At 44.4% G+C, this 20,595-nt stretch overlaps 1 protein-coding gene across 4 annotated transcripts in view; it reads right to left on the reverse strand.

Moving 5' to 3' along the window:
• Positions 1-20,595, reverse strand: part of LOC123775106 (Adenosine kinase 2) — a 32,169-nt gene that overhangs the window by 8,400 nt on the left and 3,174 nt on the right. For 3 of the 4 annotated variants that reach the window (XM_045769999.2, XM_045769992.2, XM_069322048.1), the window contains 2 exons: positions 1,224-1,431; positions 721-856 (listed from right to left, as the gene is read on the reverse strand). In XM_045769999.2, the coding sequence (XP_045625955.1) occupies positions 721-856; positions 1,224-1,431 (344 nt within the window). Of the gene's footprint in view, positions 1-720; positions 857-1,223; positions 1,432-9,958; positions 10,112-20,595 lie in introns of those variants that run through there. The other variant, XM_045770008.2, reaches the window with a different exon arrangement.

Here is a 20,595-nt window from a genome sequence, read left to right on the forward strand (position 1 = left end):
TAGGTGAAAGGAAATATGTCCTATGTCTGTCCTGATGCAGGAATCTATCACTGATATTTTCAGTTGATCATGCACTGCATGGCACATGCTGCCTATAATAAATTAGGTTCAAAATTCTTTAAAAGCTCTGAATCATTGGACCCTTTTATATACCTGGTTGATACCTGGTTGATGGGGTTCTGGGAGTTCTTCTACTCACCAAGCCCGGCCCGAGGTCTGGCTTGACTTGTGAGAGTTTGGTCCACCAGGCTGTTGCTTGGAGCGGCCCGCAGGCCCACATACCCACCACAGCCCGGTTGGTCCGGCACTCCTTGGAAGAAACAATCTAGTTTCCTCTTGAAGATGTTCACTGTTGTTCCGGCAATATTTCTTTTGCTCACTGGGAGGGTGTTGAACAACAGTGGACCTCTGATGTGTATACAGTGTTCTCTGTGTGCCTATGGCACCTCTGCTCTTCACTGGTTCTACTCTGTCTGCTCTAAAATGAGCAATTTTCTAGAGTGGACTTCAGTGGAGCATGAAAGGCACAATACACACTACCTAGCATCACATTTGCTACTTAAAACTCTATTGATGATTTTACCAATCTTTAGTTACATACTTTCCAGATCAGAGGCACTATCTTCACTGCATAAGCAAATAAAATAAAAGCAAACACATAATGGTATCCTCCTCCCCTGATGAAGATAGTTAACAAGAACAACAGTCCAGGTAACTAACCAGTATCATGTTTATCTTGTTTTTGATAGCGGACAACTACTCCGGCGTCTTTTGCTTTCTTCTCTAAAGTCTTGCTGTAATCATCTTTACCAACTGATCCCATAAATGTTGCGCAATATGGCTTTCTCAATATCCACTGAAATAACAAAATCAAACATAAAATATATACATACAATTTTAGAATTTGAGGTAATTACTCTCAATTAACAATATCCAATGTAATGCTTCATAGCACATGGAACAGTATATGCATCTAGATTTGTACACAAGAAATACAAACATAACATGTTATTAGAAGTAATTGTAAAGGTACAGTATTGCATAGTTTTCTCAACAAATCTCAAGAAAGCAGCATTATAATGTATTGATTAGGATGATTAGTTCACTCATATCTGCAAGTACTGTAAATGCATACAACTTGTATGCACGTCCACCATGAGAATGGACTGCATCTGCCTACCACTGAAACTAATATAGTTAAAGAATGAACTTCTAATACTCACCTGGGCAACACGCATGGTGTTCTGGGTGGCTCCTCCAGCAATGTACTCCACTTTTTCCATGCTTATCATTTCTTTGTACATTGGCTGATGTTTCTCACCAGCAAGGATGGCATTGTTTGCTTCCAGTTCATATTTTTCAAGGAAGTCCTCTTCTGCATTTACACAAATATCTAGCAAGGGATTACCCATGCCAAAAAGTATACCTTCACTGAAATAAGAAGTAAAAAAAAAAAAAATATTTAATTTACCTAAATAAGTGCTAATATCGGATGAAATATCTGAATACACACCAAAACATTTTGATATATATAAAAAGGCATCATCTAACACAAAACAGTTTGATTAATATTTCTAATGCTCATTTTTTTCATATTTCATTGCATGGTTCTAAAGAAAATCTTAATTTTTTTTAATGGGTTATGATGCAGAGTTCTTGTTTCGGGAAAAGGGCAGAGAATGGGAAAGTATGAGGAGATTAAGGGGCAGGTTTAAAATAGTCGTTCACGATGAATTCAGTGTTTTTTTAGAAGAGGAGTTATTGCTGTCATTGTGAAGCAGTGTCTGAAATGATAAACAGGCAGAATTAAGCAGTCTCCATGGTGTAGTGGTAAGACACTCGCCTGGCGTTCCGCGAGCGCTATGTCATGGGTTCGTATCCTGGCCGGGGAGGATTTACTGGGTGCAATTCCTTAACTGTAGCCTCTGTTTAACGCAACAGTAAAATGTGTACTTGGATGAAAAAACGATTCTTCGCGGCAGGGGATCGTATTCCAGGGACCGTAGGATTAAAGACTTGCCCGAAACGCTACGCGTACTAGTGGTTGTACAAGAATGTAACAACTCTTGTATATCTCTCTCTCCAAAAAAAAAAAAAAAAAAAAAAAAAAAAAAAAAAAAAAAAAAAAAAAAAAAAAAAAAAAAAATGCTGTTGTATCATACTTAGGTGACGGTTTCTTAGATTCAAATATATTTCCTACATTTCTTTATGCTATCAAAGTTTCAGTAAGAATTTTCCAGTAAACCAGGAATGTCTTCCATGTGAATGCCATGAAGGCAGTCTTTTCAGGGCTTTTATTAACAGCTCAAATCATTAAGCATCAATAAGGCTTAAGGTTATAAGCATATATTTTTTTAAATAGACAAGAGAGACCCATATTGACTGTTGGCAGCAGCCATCCATCAGCCTAGTGTTTTATTTAACCTGCATGTCAAAGTGCCGAGAAGCGTTAGTTACAGCGTGATTACCTACTGTAATATGTTAACTGATGCACATCACAGCAATGGGTTAAATCCCACTGAATCTGTTATTAGCAATAATGCTTCCCTGAAAAAGTTTGGAAATACTGTACAGTAGTGTAGTGGGCTCGCGGAATGAGTGGAGCCAATGCGGAAGTTCCGCTCGCGGAACGCCAGGCGAGTGGTAAGACACTCGCCTGACATTCTGCGAGCGCTTTGTCATGGGTTCGTATCCTGGCCGGGGAGGATTTACTGGGCGCAAATCCTTAACTATAGCCTCTGTTTAACTCAACAGTAAAATGGGTACTTGGTTGTAAAAACGATTCTTCGCGGCGGGGATCGTATTCCAGGAACCTGCCCAAAACGCTACACGTACTAATGGCTGTACAGGAATGTAACAACTTTTGTATATATCTATAAAAAAAATGTTCTATACTAAAGGGTCCCATCAGTCACATTAGTTGTTTGGCCTACTGTAGACCAGAGGCAGAACTTAGCCCCTTACAGAGGTGCAGGGAGTGGTAGACATTCTGCCACCCCCACTGGAAAAAGCCTCCAGTCAGCAAAGCTTTACAAACAACCCATCCTCCAGCCAGTAAATCAAATACTAAGTAAAATCAAGTTAGCGCAGTTTTTTTTTTTTTACTTATTCAGCAGACAACCAACTGACAGGACTCTGTATAATAATGTTTTTTCTGAATTGCAAATTAATATTATTACATACTGTGGGTTTATTTATAGTTAGGTCAAGGCTAGGTTAGGTTAGGTGTTTTGGTTACATTGATTTATGAAGTGTTTACACTACAGACTGAAAGTGAATAAAGCACGTTTCAAGTCATAGCCTCGAATATGGCTGAGTGGACTGCAAGTCCAAATACCCTACTGACTACAAAAACTCATGTAGAATTTTGTATTTCTGGCCATGACCCAAAGCCATCTCCCTTGCTTAGCTCTGGAGTCAATGAACAACCCCCATGATGAGCTGATGAACCTTCAGGGAGGAATGGAGTCACGCAACCAACAAGATACCTCCAGAAAGAGGCATTTCATTACATTCAATGCTGGGGGTTCTTGAGGAAGCCTCTAGTGGCTCCCTGAACCTAACTAACCACATAGAACAAAACAGCATCTACCAGGAAGGAGGGGAGGTAGCAGACACTAAGACAAAAAAGAGAACTAAGGTTGGGAGAGATGGTCCAAAGCCACACAGACATGATCGTCTGAGACCAGGAACATTAAATACTGGGCAGCCAGGACCCTGGTGAAACACCAAAACCCTCATGCCCGAACATCAGCCCAGGACATGTCTGAAAAGACGGCATCCATAGCTGAGTAAATGCAATCATGGGGGCTGAGGGTAAACCGCAGGCTGGCTAGACTTTATGACACTGTAGACGAACCAGGAACTACGAGTCTTCGAACATAGAACCAAGGAAACGGGGTCAACCAACAGAATTGGTGGCATACAGGTAGTGCTGATGAACCTCCAGTGGACAACACAATCCACCCCTGGCCAAACCAACCAAGCATCAATCACCAAAGACTCCTCTGGATGCCTGCCAACACATTCTGTGCCAGAAAAGAAAGAGAAGGCTGCAAATGAACAACCCCCCCCACCAGGGGTCCCCTGGTGGTTTATGACTAAGAAGATAGTCATAAGGAAGGTACCATGAAGTAAAGGAAAAACTGAGAACCAAGGTGAGGAGAGAAAAACCAAAGCTCTGGTCAAGAGACCAGGATGGCTCAGAAGCATTTGCAGGCCAGAGGTGAAAACACACATGAGAACTTGCAAAATGTTACCACAGAAGTACTGACACTGAAAGCAAGCAACAGCAGCTCCACCAATGCCATACGATAAGAGGAGCCAGTATTCAGCATAAGATGACAATCGAGAAACAACCACAACAAAGAGAACAGACATGATCAAAACTGGAGACGATGCAGACACATGTACTATAGTGGTGAAAAACACCAGGCAGCTTCATTCTGTCACTGTAAGGAAAAATGCAATGAGGACACCAACAAACCAGCTACCCATCCTCTTGTTTATATAGTAGTTTTTGTAACTATATGCACCATACCACAAAGACTGATGTACTAAGCAATTAGTGGAATTTGGTACAATTAACTTTATAGTCTGAAAAAAATGAAGCTAAAAAACAAATATTCCTAGTCCTAGGATAGCATACACATGTACTATATTAGGCCTCAGAGTGTGTATTAGGCCTAGGAAGGTTAGGTTAGCTTAGTTTGTCTATGCAACTTTAATAGAAAATCTTTTCCAGTTTTTCATTGACATTTAAATTTAATACTGTAGTACCAATTTCTACTTTCTAATTGCGGTGTACATCGGTATATGTACCATGGTCCTTATCATTACTACAAGTATTACCAAAACAGGAGGATGGGCTGGATAATGGTGATAGACATGTGCCATAAACTCCAATGCAAAAAGCAGAGAATTCAAATCACTGAAGTACACTGTCCGGCCGATCTGCTGGAAAGGCAGAGGTGCGGAAAAAAACGCCCAGGTTTTAACACTGGGCTAGCAGTGCCAAAAAATAAGGATGGGCCAGCAACAAAGGAGCCAGAAGGACCACTCTTCCTGAGTATAACTCAAGACTGGATACCACCCAGAGCAGCTACTGATCTGAAGGGAAAAAGGTAAATGCATATTCACCTAAACCGGTCAAGTTGCAAGCCATCCATCATGAGAGCCTCATTATCAGAGAACAAAGCCACGCAGGAGGGAAGGTGTTGGTTACCATGCGAAGTGGTCTACCTTTGGGCAACTGAACGTCTCACAGATCCAACTGAAGGATGCAGTGTTGATGGTTCACTCGGTAGAAATGACACAAACCGAGATAACCCTTCTTCGAGAATGTTAGACACATCTCCATATATGAAGCACATGGAGAACCAAGCCCCAAGAAACTACAAGCTGATATACTTGAAGTGCCCAGCTAAACCTTGCCCCGACTCTGAAGCCTTCTGACACTTCGGAATTGGAACCATGAATAAGAGATCGACAGGGGGGGATCGACAGTTACAGCCCCGCTCCTGTGCCAGGTAAGTCCACTACGAGCTCACCATAGCCCATGGTACTTGGAACTTTATGTTCCCAGTAGCTGAAACAAAAGGATGGGGAGGGTGAGTGAGTGAGTGAGTGAGTGAGTGAGTGAGTGAGTGAGTGAGTGAGTGAGTGAGTGAGTGAGTGAGTGAGTGAGTGAGTGAGTGAGTGAGTGAGTGAGTGAGTGAAAAAAATTAGTTAGTTCAAGTTCAAGTATCTTTATTGAGACAAGAAATACATCTCAATAATTAGTTAGTACAGGTAGTTAGTAACAGTTGATTGATTGATAGTTGAGAGGCGGGCCGAAAGAGCAGAGCTCAACCTCGCAAGCACAACTAGGTGAATACATGGGCGTGTACACATAAGAGCACACGTGAGAGTACAGGGTGTGAGCACGTGTGTGTACAAACGTGTACACACCATGGGCTTCAACACCACATGTTCGCCAATGGGCGTTACATAAGAGTACAATGATGTGTACATGTTTGAGTACATTGTGTGCGCACGTGTAACGAGTGTACAAACACTATGAGAAATATTGAGAAAGGGAAATGGGGAGATTCCTCCTACGAAGATCAGTTCTACCATCCAAGGTTATAGAAGGAATGAGACTTCAAAAAAGTTTATCCCATAACACACACAATTGAGAAAGGACGCGGACACCATGCATGAGCGTACATATCCTAGCCGGCTGAAGGAGTGATTTGTTGACAGGACATTCTGAATAATGATATCTGATCGACGCGGTAGATGGTTAGAGGACAGGAACTGGTGTTGTGTGGGTGGATGGCTGGGTGGGGTGGGGTTATTCTGTAGTCAGATCAATGAGGCAAGGTTGTGAATGGCAAGTCAGGTGATACTACGTGCTAAAACAACTACTCCAGTGCATACCATTGGCCAACTTAATATTCAGCCGAGGGACATCAATTCTATTGGACGTGTTCAGAGAAGCATGCAAAACTTAATCTTGGGTACATGTATTATAGAAACCTTTCTTGTTATGAGATCGAATTGGCTAAATTTACATTCACTAGAAAGGTGTTGAGTACGTGTGTAAAATTGAAGCATATAAATGAAAGAGTATAACAAAGGGGTATTAATAGGTGCTAAATATATAAACCCAAAACATAGTATAAAACAATGGATGCAAACTTGGTAAGCTTTGATAACAAAATGGTTTAGTAATTAGTTTAAAAATTCAGTCCTAGATTTACACCGGGCTTAAGGGCTGAGTGGACAGCACTCGGGATTCGTAGTCCTAGTCAGGGGATCGATTCCCGGCGAAGACGGAAACAAATGGGCGGTTTCTTTCACCCTGATGCACCTGTTCGCCTAACCTGGGAGTTGGGCAGGTGATAGGGGCTGCTTCCTGTGGTGAGGAGGAGAGGGGAGGAAGAAGTTGACAGTTGAGAGGCGGGCCTGAAGAGTCCAAGCTCAACACCCGCAAGCACAATTAGGCGAGTACAGAACAGGTTGCTAGGTAACATAAAAAGATATCTACCAGCCGCCTGCCTCCCCCCCCCACTACCACCAGCCGCCTGCCTGCCCCCCCACTACCACCAGCCTCCCCCCCCACTACCACCAGCCGCCTGCCTCCCCCCCCACTACCACCAGCCTCCCCCCCCACTACCACCAGCCGCCTGCCTCCCCCCCCCACTACCACCAGCCTCCCCCCCCACTACCACCAGCCGCCTGCCTCCCCCCCCACTACCACCAGCCGCCTGCCTCCCCCCCCCCACTACCACCAGCCTCCCCCCCCCCCACTACCACCAGCCGCCTGCCTCCCCCCCCCACTACCACCAGCCGACCACCCCCCTCCCCCCACTACCACCAGCCGACCGCCCCCCTCCCCCCACTACCACCAGCCGCCTGCCTCCCCCCCCACTACCACCAGCCGCCTGCCTCCCCCTCCCCCCACTACCACCAGCCGCCTGCCTCCCCCTCCCCCCACTACCACCAGCCGCCTGCCTCCCCCTCCCCCCACTACCACCAGCCGCCTGCCTCCCCCTCCCCCCCCCCCACTACCACCAGCCGCCTGCCTCCCCCTCCCCCCACTACCACCAGCCGCCTGCCTCCCCCTCCCCCCCCCACTACCACCAGCCGCCTGCCTCCCCCCCCCCACTACCACCAGCCGCCTGCCTCCCCCTCCCCACTACCACCAGCCGCCTGCCTCCCCCTCCCCCCACTACCACCAGCCGCCTGCCTCCCCCCCCCACTACCACCAGCCGCCTGCCTCCCCCCTCCCCCCCACTACCACCAGCCGCCTGCCTCCCCCCCCACTACCACCAGCCGCCTGCCTACCCCCCCCACTACCACCAGCCGCCTGCCTCCCCCCCCACTACCACCAGCCGCCTGCCTCCCCCCCACTACCACCAGCCGCCTGCCTCCCCCTCCCACTACCACCAGCCGCCTGCCTCCCCCCCCACTACCACCAGCCGCCTGCCTCCCCCCCCACTACCACCAGCCGCCTGCCTCCCCCCCCCACTACCACCAGCCGCCTGCCTCCCCCCCCCACTACCACCAGCCGCCTGCCTCCCCCCCCCACTACCACCAGCCGCCTGCCTCCCCCTCCCACTACCACCAGCCGCCTGCCTACCCCCCCCACTACCACCAGCCGCCTGCCTCCCCCCCCACTACCACCAGCCGCCTGCCTCCCCCCCCACTACCACCAGCCGCCTGCCTCCCCCCCCACTACCACCAGCCGCCTGCCTCCCCCCCCCCCACTACCACCAGCCGCCTGCCTCCCCCCCCACTACCACCAGCCGCCTGATTCCCCCCCCACTACCACCAGCCGCCTGCCTCCCCCCCACTACCACCAGCCGCCTGCCTCCCCCCCCTCTACCACCAGCCGCCTGCCACCCCCCCCACTACCACCAGCCGCCTGCCTCCCCCCCCCCACTACCACCAGCCGCCTGCCTCCCCCCCCACTACCACCAGCCGCCTGCCTCCCCCCCTCTACCACCAGCCGCCTGCCACCCCCCCCCACTACCACCAGCCGCCTGCCTCCCCCCCCACTACCACCAGCCGCCTGCCTCCCCCCCACTACCACCAGCCGCCTGCCACCCCCCCCCCACTACCACCAGCCGCCTGCCTCCCCCCCCCCACTACCACCAGCCGCCTGCCTCCCCCCCCACTACCACCAGCCGCCTGCCTCCCCCCCACTACCACCAGCCGCCTGCCTCCCCCCCCTCTACCACCAGCCGCCTGCCACCCCCCCCCCACTACCACCAGCCGCCTGCCACCCCCCCCACTACCACCAGCCGCCTGCCACCCCCCCCCCCACTACCACCAGCCGCCTGCCTCCCCCCCCCACTACCACCAGCCGCCTGCCTCCCCCCCACTACCACCAGCCGCCTGCCTCCCCCCCCCCACTACCACCAGCCGCCTGCCTCCCCCCCACTACCACCAGCCGCCTGCCTCCCCCCCCCACTACCACCAGCCGCCTGCCTCCCCCCCCACTACCACCAGCCGCCTGCCACCCCCCCCCCCCCACTACCACCAGCCGCCTGTATTCCAATATTACCAAACTTTTAAGTACAACAGTCCATGTTGTGTACGTTTTAACAATAGTTGTATATACCATCATATTGGAGGATGAGTTGCCAGCTACTATCAGCTGGTTGACCTCATTCCATTGAAATTAAATTTTGCCTCGAGAGCCGAGTTTATTGGGCAGCGCTGCTCATCCTGTGAGTGGACACACCGCCATAGCAACATGTACAACACTCCCCAATAGGAAGAAAACCCGCTGGGTTGTTCATCCATTGTCTCACTCGTATTATAGGATATGGGAGAGGAGGAATGAGAAAATGACTTAGAATGATCAAGAGAGGAAATGGAAATCGGAGGATGGGTATTTATGGCGAGTAACGTCCTAATTATGCAATTACGGGCTCACCATAGCCCGTGCTACATAGACACTTCGTTCTGAGTAGCTAAATCTAAAACATGAACCTTATTATTAGGTGGCTTCATGTCCCCGTGGTGGCCGCTTGACAGATGGTGGCCGCCAGGTAAATTACCCTGTGGTAGGCAACACCACGCTCGGTGTCAACACTAGTTAATAATGAGGGACAATAACAATGTCATGACTAATTGTCTTAACTATGTCAATATCTTGCGCAAACATGGACACATTGGCTACTACATAGATGAACAACCTAACCAAACAGCCCCACACATGCTAGCACATTAATTAACAACCATACCAAAACACCCAGTCATGTTCATAACACAAATATACAACAATAAATTGGGAGAATACTCCTAAACATATATATATATATATATTCACTGTGGCTTAAATAAAGCGTCAAGACACAGTGGGAGTAGTAAGGGAAAAACACGCTAGGTGGCACCGTTGGCGTGGGGGGTGGGGGAGTGTTACCACGTCAAGTGTGGCTCACGTGGCGTGGGGCGAGGCACTTACCTGATAGCTGCCATCCTCTCCCAACCCCACAATCTCCTGTGGTCGACTGAGGACTAACACTTGCACCTCACAGTATTTATATCCCCTACCCTTCTGGGCGAGTCCATTCCTGGGAACTAGTAGGGGAGACCACAACACCACCACCCATGCTAATAAACTAACACAAAAATTTACTAGCTGGCTACCGTCGTCGACAGAAAATTTTAACAACTTGTTTTCACAGGCAATATGTTAATCTAATCGAGGAATTGAATAATTTAATTAATAAGAGTCTTATCGCAGTGATGAGCTTCGTTATCCCATATCTACCAGACAAGACACAAGCCACTCAGATCCCATCCCACAAACTGATGTGGGATAGATGTCTGGGCTCTGTCCCTGGGAAGGGAGAAGAGTACTGCGCGTCACTACGTCAGCCACTGCTTAGATAACAATATATGTATGCCACATGGGTTATCTTAGTTTGGTGTAGGAACGCACAACCAAATTAACCCACGCACCAACCATACAACAGGTTGCACGAACGCACATTTTCACATTGATCACTTTGCAATTCAGTCAATTTATGTGTAAATTATAAATAATGTTATTGTATACGATCATTTGATGAAATTTTTACTGTCTTTTCATTTTATTTTACATAATTTTGCATGAAGAATTTCCAGTTTGCTTAGGTATTGAACGTTAACATTTTTTGTTTTGATTGACAATTTACTCGCTAAATATAAGCTACTGGGTCTACATGTCAACCTGCGAGTCAATTAGGGGTTTTAACAATTTTTGGATAATGCGTATAAATTTGCGTTGTGCAAATGTTTCTGCACCAAAAGTTATTAATTTTAGATACTTAAGAACATGCATATGTTTCAGTGTTAGAGTAATGCTTAACATGTAACCTAAATTAAGTATTTCTTCCTGAATTGACCCTGGTGGATGGCCGCACGTTTCCGACGAGGCTGCACAAGGATGTGCTAAACCTATTTTCATATTTCAATGTGGTTGTTCTTGCATATTCAGGTCACGTGTTGACACATCACCGCAAGCATGCTTATCAAATTATATTTACACACGCGTTAAATAACACACATACACTTGGTGATTAATAACCTTGACACATCACGGCAGGAAAAGTATTCGGGGATTCCCTTACAAATGAATTTTTAAGAGCACGAGATGAGTTCAAGCCTTGCCCTTGAATAAAGAGGGTGGGGAGGTTGTAAAAATAAATATGCTTAAATTTATCTATTATACGAAACGAAATAGCACACGAATTTTAAGACAAGCCACGACAAAACTTACAGGTAGAGTACCGTACCTGACCACAACAACAAGTCAAAACATGACATGAATCTGGAAACCAAACAGGAGTTAGAAGATTCTTTGTTCATCAACACTGTAATGTCCAGAGTAAAACACATCTTTACATAGAAAGTAAAAAAATAATTTGAATGAGACATAGCAAGATCCATATCTCCTCTCTCGGGAGCTCAGTTTGAAGAGTCATCAAATAGGGGGGTAGAAATAGCCTAAGCTACTCTATCCCTTTGAGATGTATTTCTTTCTTGTCTAAATAAATATACTTGAACTTGCGTCATCAAAATGACTTTCCCCAGAACATGGCCTGCTCAATCGTCTGTCTATAAATGGTTTGGGTTCGAACTTGGGTTTATTAATTGCAAGCAGTAGATGAGAGCGGCAATAAAGTACCGTAAGGTGCTTTTTATGGACACCTCATTCATATGAAACATATAGTATGGACATAAAGAATGCTACTGATGAGACTTTTAGAGTATCGCGTGTGCATTTTTTCGGTTCCAACGTGGTTCCGTTGACCACGTTGTAAACAAGAGAATAGAAGACATGGGATTAGGATACAGGAAATCTTGAAAAAAAGATTCGGGTATAAGAAGATGAGAAAATATAAGGTTGTGCCCCAACCACATTGGTTTTGTAGATCATTCTGATGCTGATATGAAATATATGAGGCACATCAGGTGCTCGCTTATATAATGGTAATGATGGTGTTTTGCAACGACCAATTACGTCCCGCAGAAGCGATCACGTGGAAGGAAAACCATTTCCAACTCCAATGATAAATTACCGTATTTGCCGGTTGGTCCAAATGTGTTTAGACAAACGACAATCCAATCTTGTATTTACACGCACAAAATCATGTTTCCCCTACGAAGCCACTTGAAAATAACTTTCAATAAATGTATAATGAAACAAAAATAAAATAGGTAAATAGGTCTTATACACCTGGATATACGTGAACAAATACATATCTGCACATATATACAAGCAGTAACACGTACGAGCACAACTAGGTGAATACATAGACTGTCAACGGCATTAATAGAATTTACGCACGTCATGTTCTCAACGGAAACAATTTGAAAACACAATATAGAAGTACAATTTATGTTAGGTATTTTACTGTGCAAAAGACGAGGCAAATAGAGGTAATCACGCGCCCACACCATTGGAGACGGTACCAAAATATATGTTATCATAAAAGCATAAGAGAAAGCGAACCAAAGGCGGCCTATTTGGCCCATATAAGGCAGCTCCTATTTATATCCACGAACCCGCTCATAAAATCTAACTTACGCTTCAAACAATCCAGCGACTCCACAACTACTGTGTTATCTTGAGTTAAGATATCTTGAGTGTTGAGTATCTTGAGTGTTACACGGGTAAATTGTTCCATAAATCAGCAATCATTTCTAAACCAGTATTTACTCAGGTCTTTCCTGAACCAAAGCGTATCCAATTTATATACATTGTTTCGTGTTCTACTTTCATGATCATGCACCTAGCCCATACTGTGCCCCAACATAATGATGTTGGGGCACAGTAGGAGCTTGTTCGGTATCTGGCAGGGCATTACCTTTTCCTGGAGCCGCAACAGACTTCATAGAAATCAGAATAGGTCTATCTATACCCGTCGTTTGTATTCACTTAGCCATGCTATCACAAGGCTATGCCATCCACATGTTATGGCAAGGGTGATGCAAGTTAACAAATGGAATGCACTAGGAAGTGACTTGGTGGAGGCCGACTCCATACACAGTTTCGAATGTAGATATGATAGAGCCCAGTAGGCTCAGGAATCTGTTCACCGGTTGAGAGGCGGGACCAAAGAGCCGAAGCTCAACCCCCGCAAGCACACCTAGGCGAGTACAACATATGCAAGATTTTGGCAAGTACATAATATAATTTCGAAGATTTTCGAAGATTCGACCAACCAAGTCTAGTGTAGTTGTGTTTACAATTTGTATTGCCCTGGTATAGTCGGGAGTTTGTAGAGGTAGCTAGGAATTGCTCGTTCTCTCAACTCGCACGCGTGCGTACACACTTGAAAACGCACGCACACATACAAATGGGCAGTTTCTTTCGCCCTGATGCCCCTGTTCACCTAGCTGTAAATCACTAACCTGGAAGTTAGACAGTTGCTACGGGCTGCTTCCTGGGGATGTGAAGGGTTGTGAGAGAAATATATGTAGTAGACAGAATAGATAAATAAAATAGATTCGTTAGAAAGGCTGGGTCCATAGCAGCTCGATTCTGCAAGTACAAATAATACACACACACACACACGTGTATACTCATGTTACCCATCAAGATGCAGACGAGGAGTCACAATAACGTGGCTGAAATATGTTGACCAAACCACACACTAGAAAGTGAAGGGACGACGACGTTTCGGTCCGTCCTGTACCATTCTCAAGTCGATTGTGAATGATCCAGGACGGACCGAAACGTTATTGTCCCTTCACTTTCTAGTGTGTGGTTTGGTCAACGCATCTAGATTTCAAATCAAACTAACGGCAATCCCGGGGTGAGACTCCTGGGGTGAAATATCAGCAGGCAGAGCTCCCAGGTCTGGTCAACAACATGGCCACATTCCGCGTAGTAATCTCCACCCGACACACCTCTTCCACTTGGTGTATATCGGTGAGAAGTCAAGGCCGCGGCAACATTCCACCAGTCACAACCCACTCCCCTCAAACTCCCAGGATTACTTTGCTGTAACTGGTAATCTTGCACCATTGTTTTAAAACTTCCGTTGTATAATTTAGAACATTAAGACATTATTACAGTTCGAAATGCAGCTGGAAAAAAAATCCACAGGAACAATGAGGATTTTGACCAGCCTCCGGCTTCCTGTTCCGGTCGAAGCCACTGGAGATGCTGGACCTAGATGTTCGTTATTAACATGGAACTTTAAAGACAATGCGGGAAATGTGTAATATTGGGCAGTCGTACCTATCAACAAATCCACAAGGGCCGTGAAGAGGGTTCGAACGTTCCGAAAGGCTCCCAGACGCTGTCTTAATCGACTGAGCTACGACATGGTTAAAAGTCGTTAATTTTTGTTCATTTGATACATCACGCTATTGTGATTTTTGGGTGTAAGTCGTACCTAAATTAACAAAAAACCTTCAGCAATGAGTAATGGGGAAAAAATGTTTTAGGTAGCCAGTTTCTCAGGTGACGTTCCTCTGAACATCCTCTAAACATAAGGAGCATAACTAGTGCAACGTCTGTTCAAAAGTGAACTTGACCAATACCTCCAAAGAGCACCTGAACAACCGGGCTGTAATTCATACGTCACACTGAGAGCAGCAGCGTCTAACAGCCTGCTTGACCAGACCGCCAACTGGGACTGGTCAGACAGGGCCGAGGGGGGAACTTCCATCAGGATAAAGTACCATCAAGGTATTCTGCGAGTCCTCCGCTCAGTGGCCTCTTTCATATCAAATCCCCCGCCTCGACCACAAGATGGTGGAAAGTGAGAGCTACACTCCACCTTCACGTTCACGTTCTCAGTCAGGCAAGCATCTCCTTTCACAGTGATTCAGGTTACCTGCTCATGTCGACGTTCGTCTCAGCTAGGACCCCTCCACCGCCCATGGACCCCCACCACTGTCCTGGGATCTCCACCACTGTCCTGGGATCTCCACCACTGTCCTGGGATCTCCACCACAGTTCAGGGGCCCCCACAACTGTCCAGGGACCCCACATGGCTGTCCAGGGACCCCACACGGCTGTCCAGGGACCCCCCATGGCTGTCCAGGGACCCCCCCCCCAAACGGCTGTCCAGGGACCCCCCCCCCCAAACGGCTGTCCAGGGACCACCCCCCCCCCCCACGGCTGTCCAGGGACCCCCACACAGCTGTCCAGGGACCTTACCACAGTTCAAGGACCCCTACCACTATCCTAAAACCCTACTTCTGTTCAGGGACCCCCACAACTGGCCTGGGACCCTACTTCTGTTCAGGGACCCCCACCACTGGCCTGGGACCCCATTTCTGCCCTAGGACCTCAACATAGGTCTGGCTGCTAATCGTTTGGGTGTCAAAAGACTGGTAGTGACACTAACTGCAGGCTGCAAGAGGGGGCTGGAAACAAGTGCTGAACTGGCCATATAGGAGCCAGCAGAATGGCATGGCCCACAGAGATCTTCAACTTTGATACTACACGTATTAATATTTTGACTAGGAGGCTGGACAGAAATTTTCCCATTGATTTCATTTGAGATGCAGCACATCCACAACTAATCCCTCCCCATCAGAAAACTAAGTAAGTCACTAAGGTGCTTGAAGGAATGAATGGTAGTGCATGCTGTTACATTTGGTTTCGGGACAAGAGTATGTTATGAATGTATACAAATAAAATCAAGAGTTAGAACAATTGAAATTGATAATCTGAAAAGCATGTGTGTTAGAATAGACTGATACCCAAACCATACCAAGATGGTTTGGGTATGTTGAATGAATAGATGATATCTGAGTGGTGAGGAATATTTTTCAAATGAAAATACAGGGTATAGGTAAAAGAAGGGTGGCCATAGTGTGTGCGGAAGCAGGGAGTGTGTGTCAACAATGCACACGGTTAGGTGGAAGTGCTTTGTAAGAGTGAATGTATTTGTACATACAATAGTGAATATGACATCACGGGGAACATTGTACACCTGGCCATATGAAGCAGTGGGTTCCTACTGTGGACTACTCAGAGTGTAGTTATGTTTGTTTATTCATGAGCGAATAACTCATGATATAATAAATAGCCAAGTGATATGTATATTTTTTGGTATACAAGATACATAATTATATATTATGTATATTATGTATACATAATATATATAACCTTAATATACCTTTCCCTTAATATATCATTCACCTTTTTATTCTATAGGCTGATGCTTCCCACCCCATGAGTGAGAAATGAGAGTATTAAAAATAGCATATACAATGTACATATTTTTTGTATATGTGTATTCATTATATATTTATGTATTATGCATTATATGTATATAGGAGTTCACTTCCCAACTCCATGAAGTGCCTGTGTACTTTTCCACTCCTACTCACATAAAAAGTATGGGGGTTGCATAATAAATGATCAGAAAAATAATGTACAGTACAGTATATACATATGTATACAGTGTAGATTAGTTTAAAGTTTTGTCATGTGTGATGAGACTAGTGAAAGTAAATGTGGTTAAAAGTAACATTGGTTGAGAAAAGGTAACTGTTTGTGTGTGTGAGAGTTACTAGTGAGAACTTAGAAGTGGATGATCAATTTAGCATTTTAACTGACAAGCTAATAACTATTATCAGATTCATAACATTTGTTTTATTGCTTCGATGACTGGTATTTTTGCTGTTTTGGTGTATTGAGATGCATCCCTGAGAAATGAGCTTGTGTTTCAAGCCGAGAGTCGAGCCTGGGCATGAATGACAGCCGACTTGGGGCAATTAGCAACTGGTTAACCCTTCAACTGCATATATTAGGATCGTTTCATCAGTGGTGCACATCAACCAAGGTCATTTTTAGATCTCGCATAAGATTTCAAACTTCCACACAGTAAATGGGGCACCTTATGATGCCTGAAGCCTCCAGTAAACGGTTGCCATCTTGGAGAAAAATCATGAGCTCCCGCATTACTGTATCATGGGTAGGCCTTGGTTTGCGTACAACAACTATGAGCAATGCATGTGCCTCCAGCTCACAGCACCATGTGACTCGTGCTACAGCATCACTCACTGACAAGCAAATTCACATGAAACTGCTAGTGATGTAGATGATCCTGCTAGTGACAAAAACTATACACAACAATCAGATATAAGTGATACAGATAGTGAAATTTATTAACCAGTGTTTCAAAGACGAAGCTTACACCACTGTTGTCATGGCCCCGGTCTACTCCACCGCTGCCACAGTAGCGGTGGTTGACAACAATAGCAGCTGTGCCACTTCCTGTTCCTTTGCCCCATAGACATAGGGAAGATCAGCACCTCAACCTGCAAAATGACACCATGTGATGTCACATGAGGAAACTGAGGGAAAATTAGCCTGAAGTTCAACTGTACGTGCTTGCTCAGTGCATATTAGAAGAGCTTCATCTACCAGCCAATGCAGTTTTGTTGGAGGTTGGATTCATGCCCATGGTGGTAGTTGTGGTGGTGGTGGAGATAGTGCCACAGGCAGCACACGTGTGCTCTTGTGTGATGTTGCCAACTTTGTCCCACAAATACCTACATTTGCAAATGTAGATTACAAAGATGATGAACTGTAAAAATCGAGGAACATATTCAGTGACTCGAATGGAAAGTAAAACGATTTCTACATACCAGGTCAAAACCTAGCGACTGAATAATCACCTGTTCTTTTTCAAAGAACATCTTGCTTCAAGCAGTATATCTGCTCCAAATGCCAAACATATCGACTAAAATTCTTAGTTGTGTGTGATTGAGAAACATTGAATGATGATAGACATGATACTTTATCCTGGCATCAACTCGGACATTCCCAGTAACACCGTGGATTTTCAGGCAGTGTATTATAGAAGCTGATGGCTCCATAGCTGAACAAGGGCCACATTTTATATGCAATTATTATACGTTGCTTGCTAACCAGGTTCCTGCTTGACCATAGCTCTGGAATATATGGCACAGTTAAGTCACAAAGGAGAGAAATGCCAGATTTTGATGAAAGTATTTCACTAGGTAAACATCATTTGAGAAAAAGTGACAATATTAGTAGTGCTAAGTGGCAGAAAGTCAGATGCGAAGTGAATATGTTGGCCACAATTCACACTAGTGAGATGGTAGATACTGATGTGACAAGGTCAACTATACAATGAAAGGTAAAATATATAAACCAAATTGCGTCATGTAAAATAATATAAATGTGTTTGGTTGATAAATGTGACATGATGGTTGGTGTTGTGGAATGTGTGCATAAAAGAGCCAAGTGGACAAAGAATTTTTTTTTTTCACCTTGTGGATGTAACAATGCTGAAGTTACGTGTATTTAGTGAAATCAGGCAGGAAATCAACAGTGTGTGCGTGTGTGTGTTTAGTCTTGCCATTGTGTCATTACTGCTTGCAAAATTTGGTCAAGAAGGACAAGTTACAACCAGAGGAGTTACCACCTGAACAATTCCTCATGCTGCTCCGAACAGACTGGCTTTCAAAGCAGACTTTATGACACAGCAACTTGAATACAGTATATGGTTTCTAAGGAAAAAGGGCAAAAGGCACAAGTGACACAAATACCGGAGACAGAAGGTATGGAAAATAGTTACTATTACCTGACACAAAGAAAAAGCGCTCCAGGATTATCACACCCTCCATAAATTCTGCATACAGTAGTATGGAGTATAAACATGTACATAGTGTGTGTGACAGGGTTATATAAACTTAAAAATACAGTAGTACTGTAATTTACTGTAAATAAACTATTTTCGTGTGCACATTAGTGACAAATATACTTGTGTGTATTGATGTTCAACACATTTCGTTGTATACCAACTGACTGATAACCTAGTGCACTACAGCAATAAAAGTAAAAACTTTTATTGCTGTAGAATATATGCCGTGACTTTATTTTTGACCTGTCGAAAAAAGGTCGACAACACTGAAATAAAAGAAAATAATTATCCAAGGCAACTCTTGCCGCTTGAATGACCCGCGCAACCTGCCCAGAGTATTTGCTGCAGGAATAATCAAACTGGTGACAACATTGACTGTGGTGAAGCAAAGAATTCTTTCAAAGTGTGAAATTTCTTTTTCCTTTCCTGTGATCATGGAACCCATTAACAATACTGTAATAGGTAAAAATCAATGTAGTTTTTTCATGCTCACCACGGGGTTGTCACATGTAACAGGTGCGCAGTGCAGGGGTTAAATAAGTAATGTATTTCATTAATATTTAGAAGCTGGTGAGCTGTCGTGTGCACAACCCTTGCAACAAATAAATTCTATGTGGCTGATATTTTTTCTATTTAAAAATTAAATGTACTGTACTTTGCACCACTCACAACGGATGACATTTAAGGTTTTCTAATAATAATAATAAAAAAATTCCTCCTCCTTGAATGTTCTAATTGCTTTACACTAAATATTTCACACATCAGACATCTAACCACTTACTGTACTATATTGCTTCCCTACTACTTCTGTGTTGACAGCTTCCCACTCCATTTAATTGGGAAACGGCTGTAGCGATGACAATAACAATTTAGAGTAAATGAAGCAGTCAGCAATTGAAATACTGTAATATGTTAAGACTTCATACAAGAACTGCAGTTAAATTTATGTGAGCCATAATACACAAACACGCGAACAAGGGACAGGACATGTATTAATTCAACGTTCACTCATTCAATACCTTTACGTCATAAAATGTAATTTAGAGATCAGAGCAACATGAGTCTCATATTACATGAATTGGCATAGAATCAATTCTTGCCAAGGTACATTTCAATATTATTCACAGCCTAATAAACCGAGGTCTGCAAAACTACATAAATATTTGTATGAAAGCCATTATTCAATGCAAGAAAACTGAGGGGCTACTTTAAGTTACACCATGTCCTGGGGAAGCAAAATATTTATGCAAGGGATAAAATATTCTACCTAAGCAGTTAACATAAAAAAAAGTGATTTTAAAGCAAAGTCAAGGTAAAGTAAGATTAGGTAAAGGTACCCTTAATCAGAATAGCCAAGATCATAGATCATATTTGGTAATTTTCTTCTGCCATCTCCCACCATTATAGTAGTAACAGCTGAATATCTTTGTAAATATAGAACACACACTTCACTTCATGATGTCACACGGGTAAATCACAATAACATCTTACCTTTCAGTTAAACATTACAAGAAGTGATGTGCATGTGCAAAATATGAAAACCAAGAGAATTTTTTTATCAACAATAATTTCATTATTATGTTTCATAGTGATGTTATGCAACAAATCAGCGTTTTTCATTTTCACTAGCAAGTGTGGTTTATAACAACGTACTCGTTGCTAATAAAATTTTGAGTCCATCACCAGTGAAATTCAAATGTCCTGAAAGCTAAGATTAGGTCCCAACCCAAAGCAGCCAGAGAAAATTACATAAACTCTCTCCAGGAAAGCCTCATTAAAAAATAAACCATAAATATCTGCAGCAAGCCATTCAATATAATACTGTATTGTGTTAAGACAAAATTTCTGCCCAATTAAAATTATAGCATACCAAAGCAATTTTTGTTTAGCCTTACAAGAACATCAACATCATCTTAGCAGTACCTTAAGCACTATATGATTGAATTTGGACGATTTCATGTTAGATTAAGCTAAG

The sequence above is a fragment of the Procambarus clarkii genome, chromosome 10, assembly GCF_040958095.1.
Source record: "Procambarus clarkii isolate CNS0578487 chromosome 10, FALCON_Pclarkii_2.0, whole genome shotgun sequence".
Taxonomy (NCBI): domain Eukaryota; kingdom Metazoa; phylum Arthropoda; class Malacostraca; order Decapoda; family Cambaridae; genus Procambarus; species Procambarus clarkii.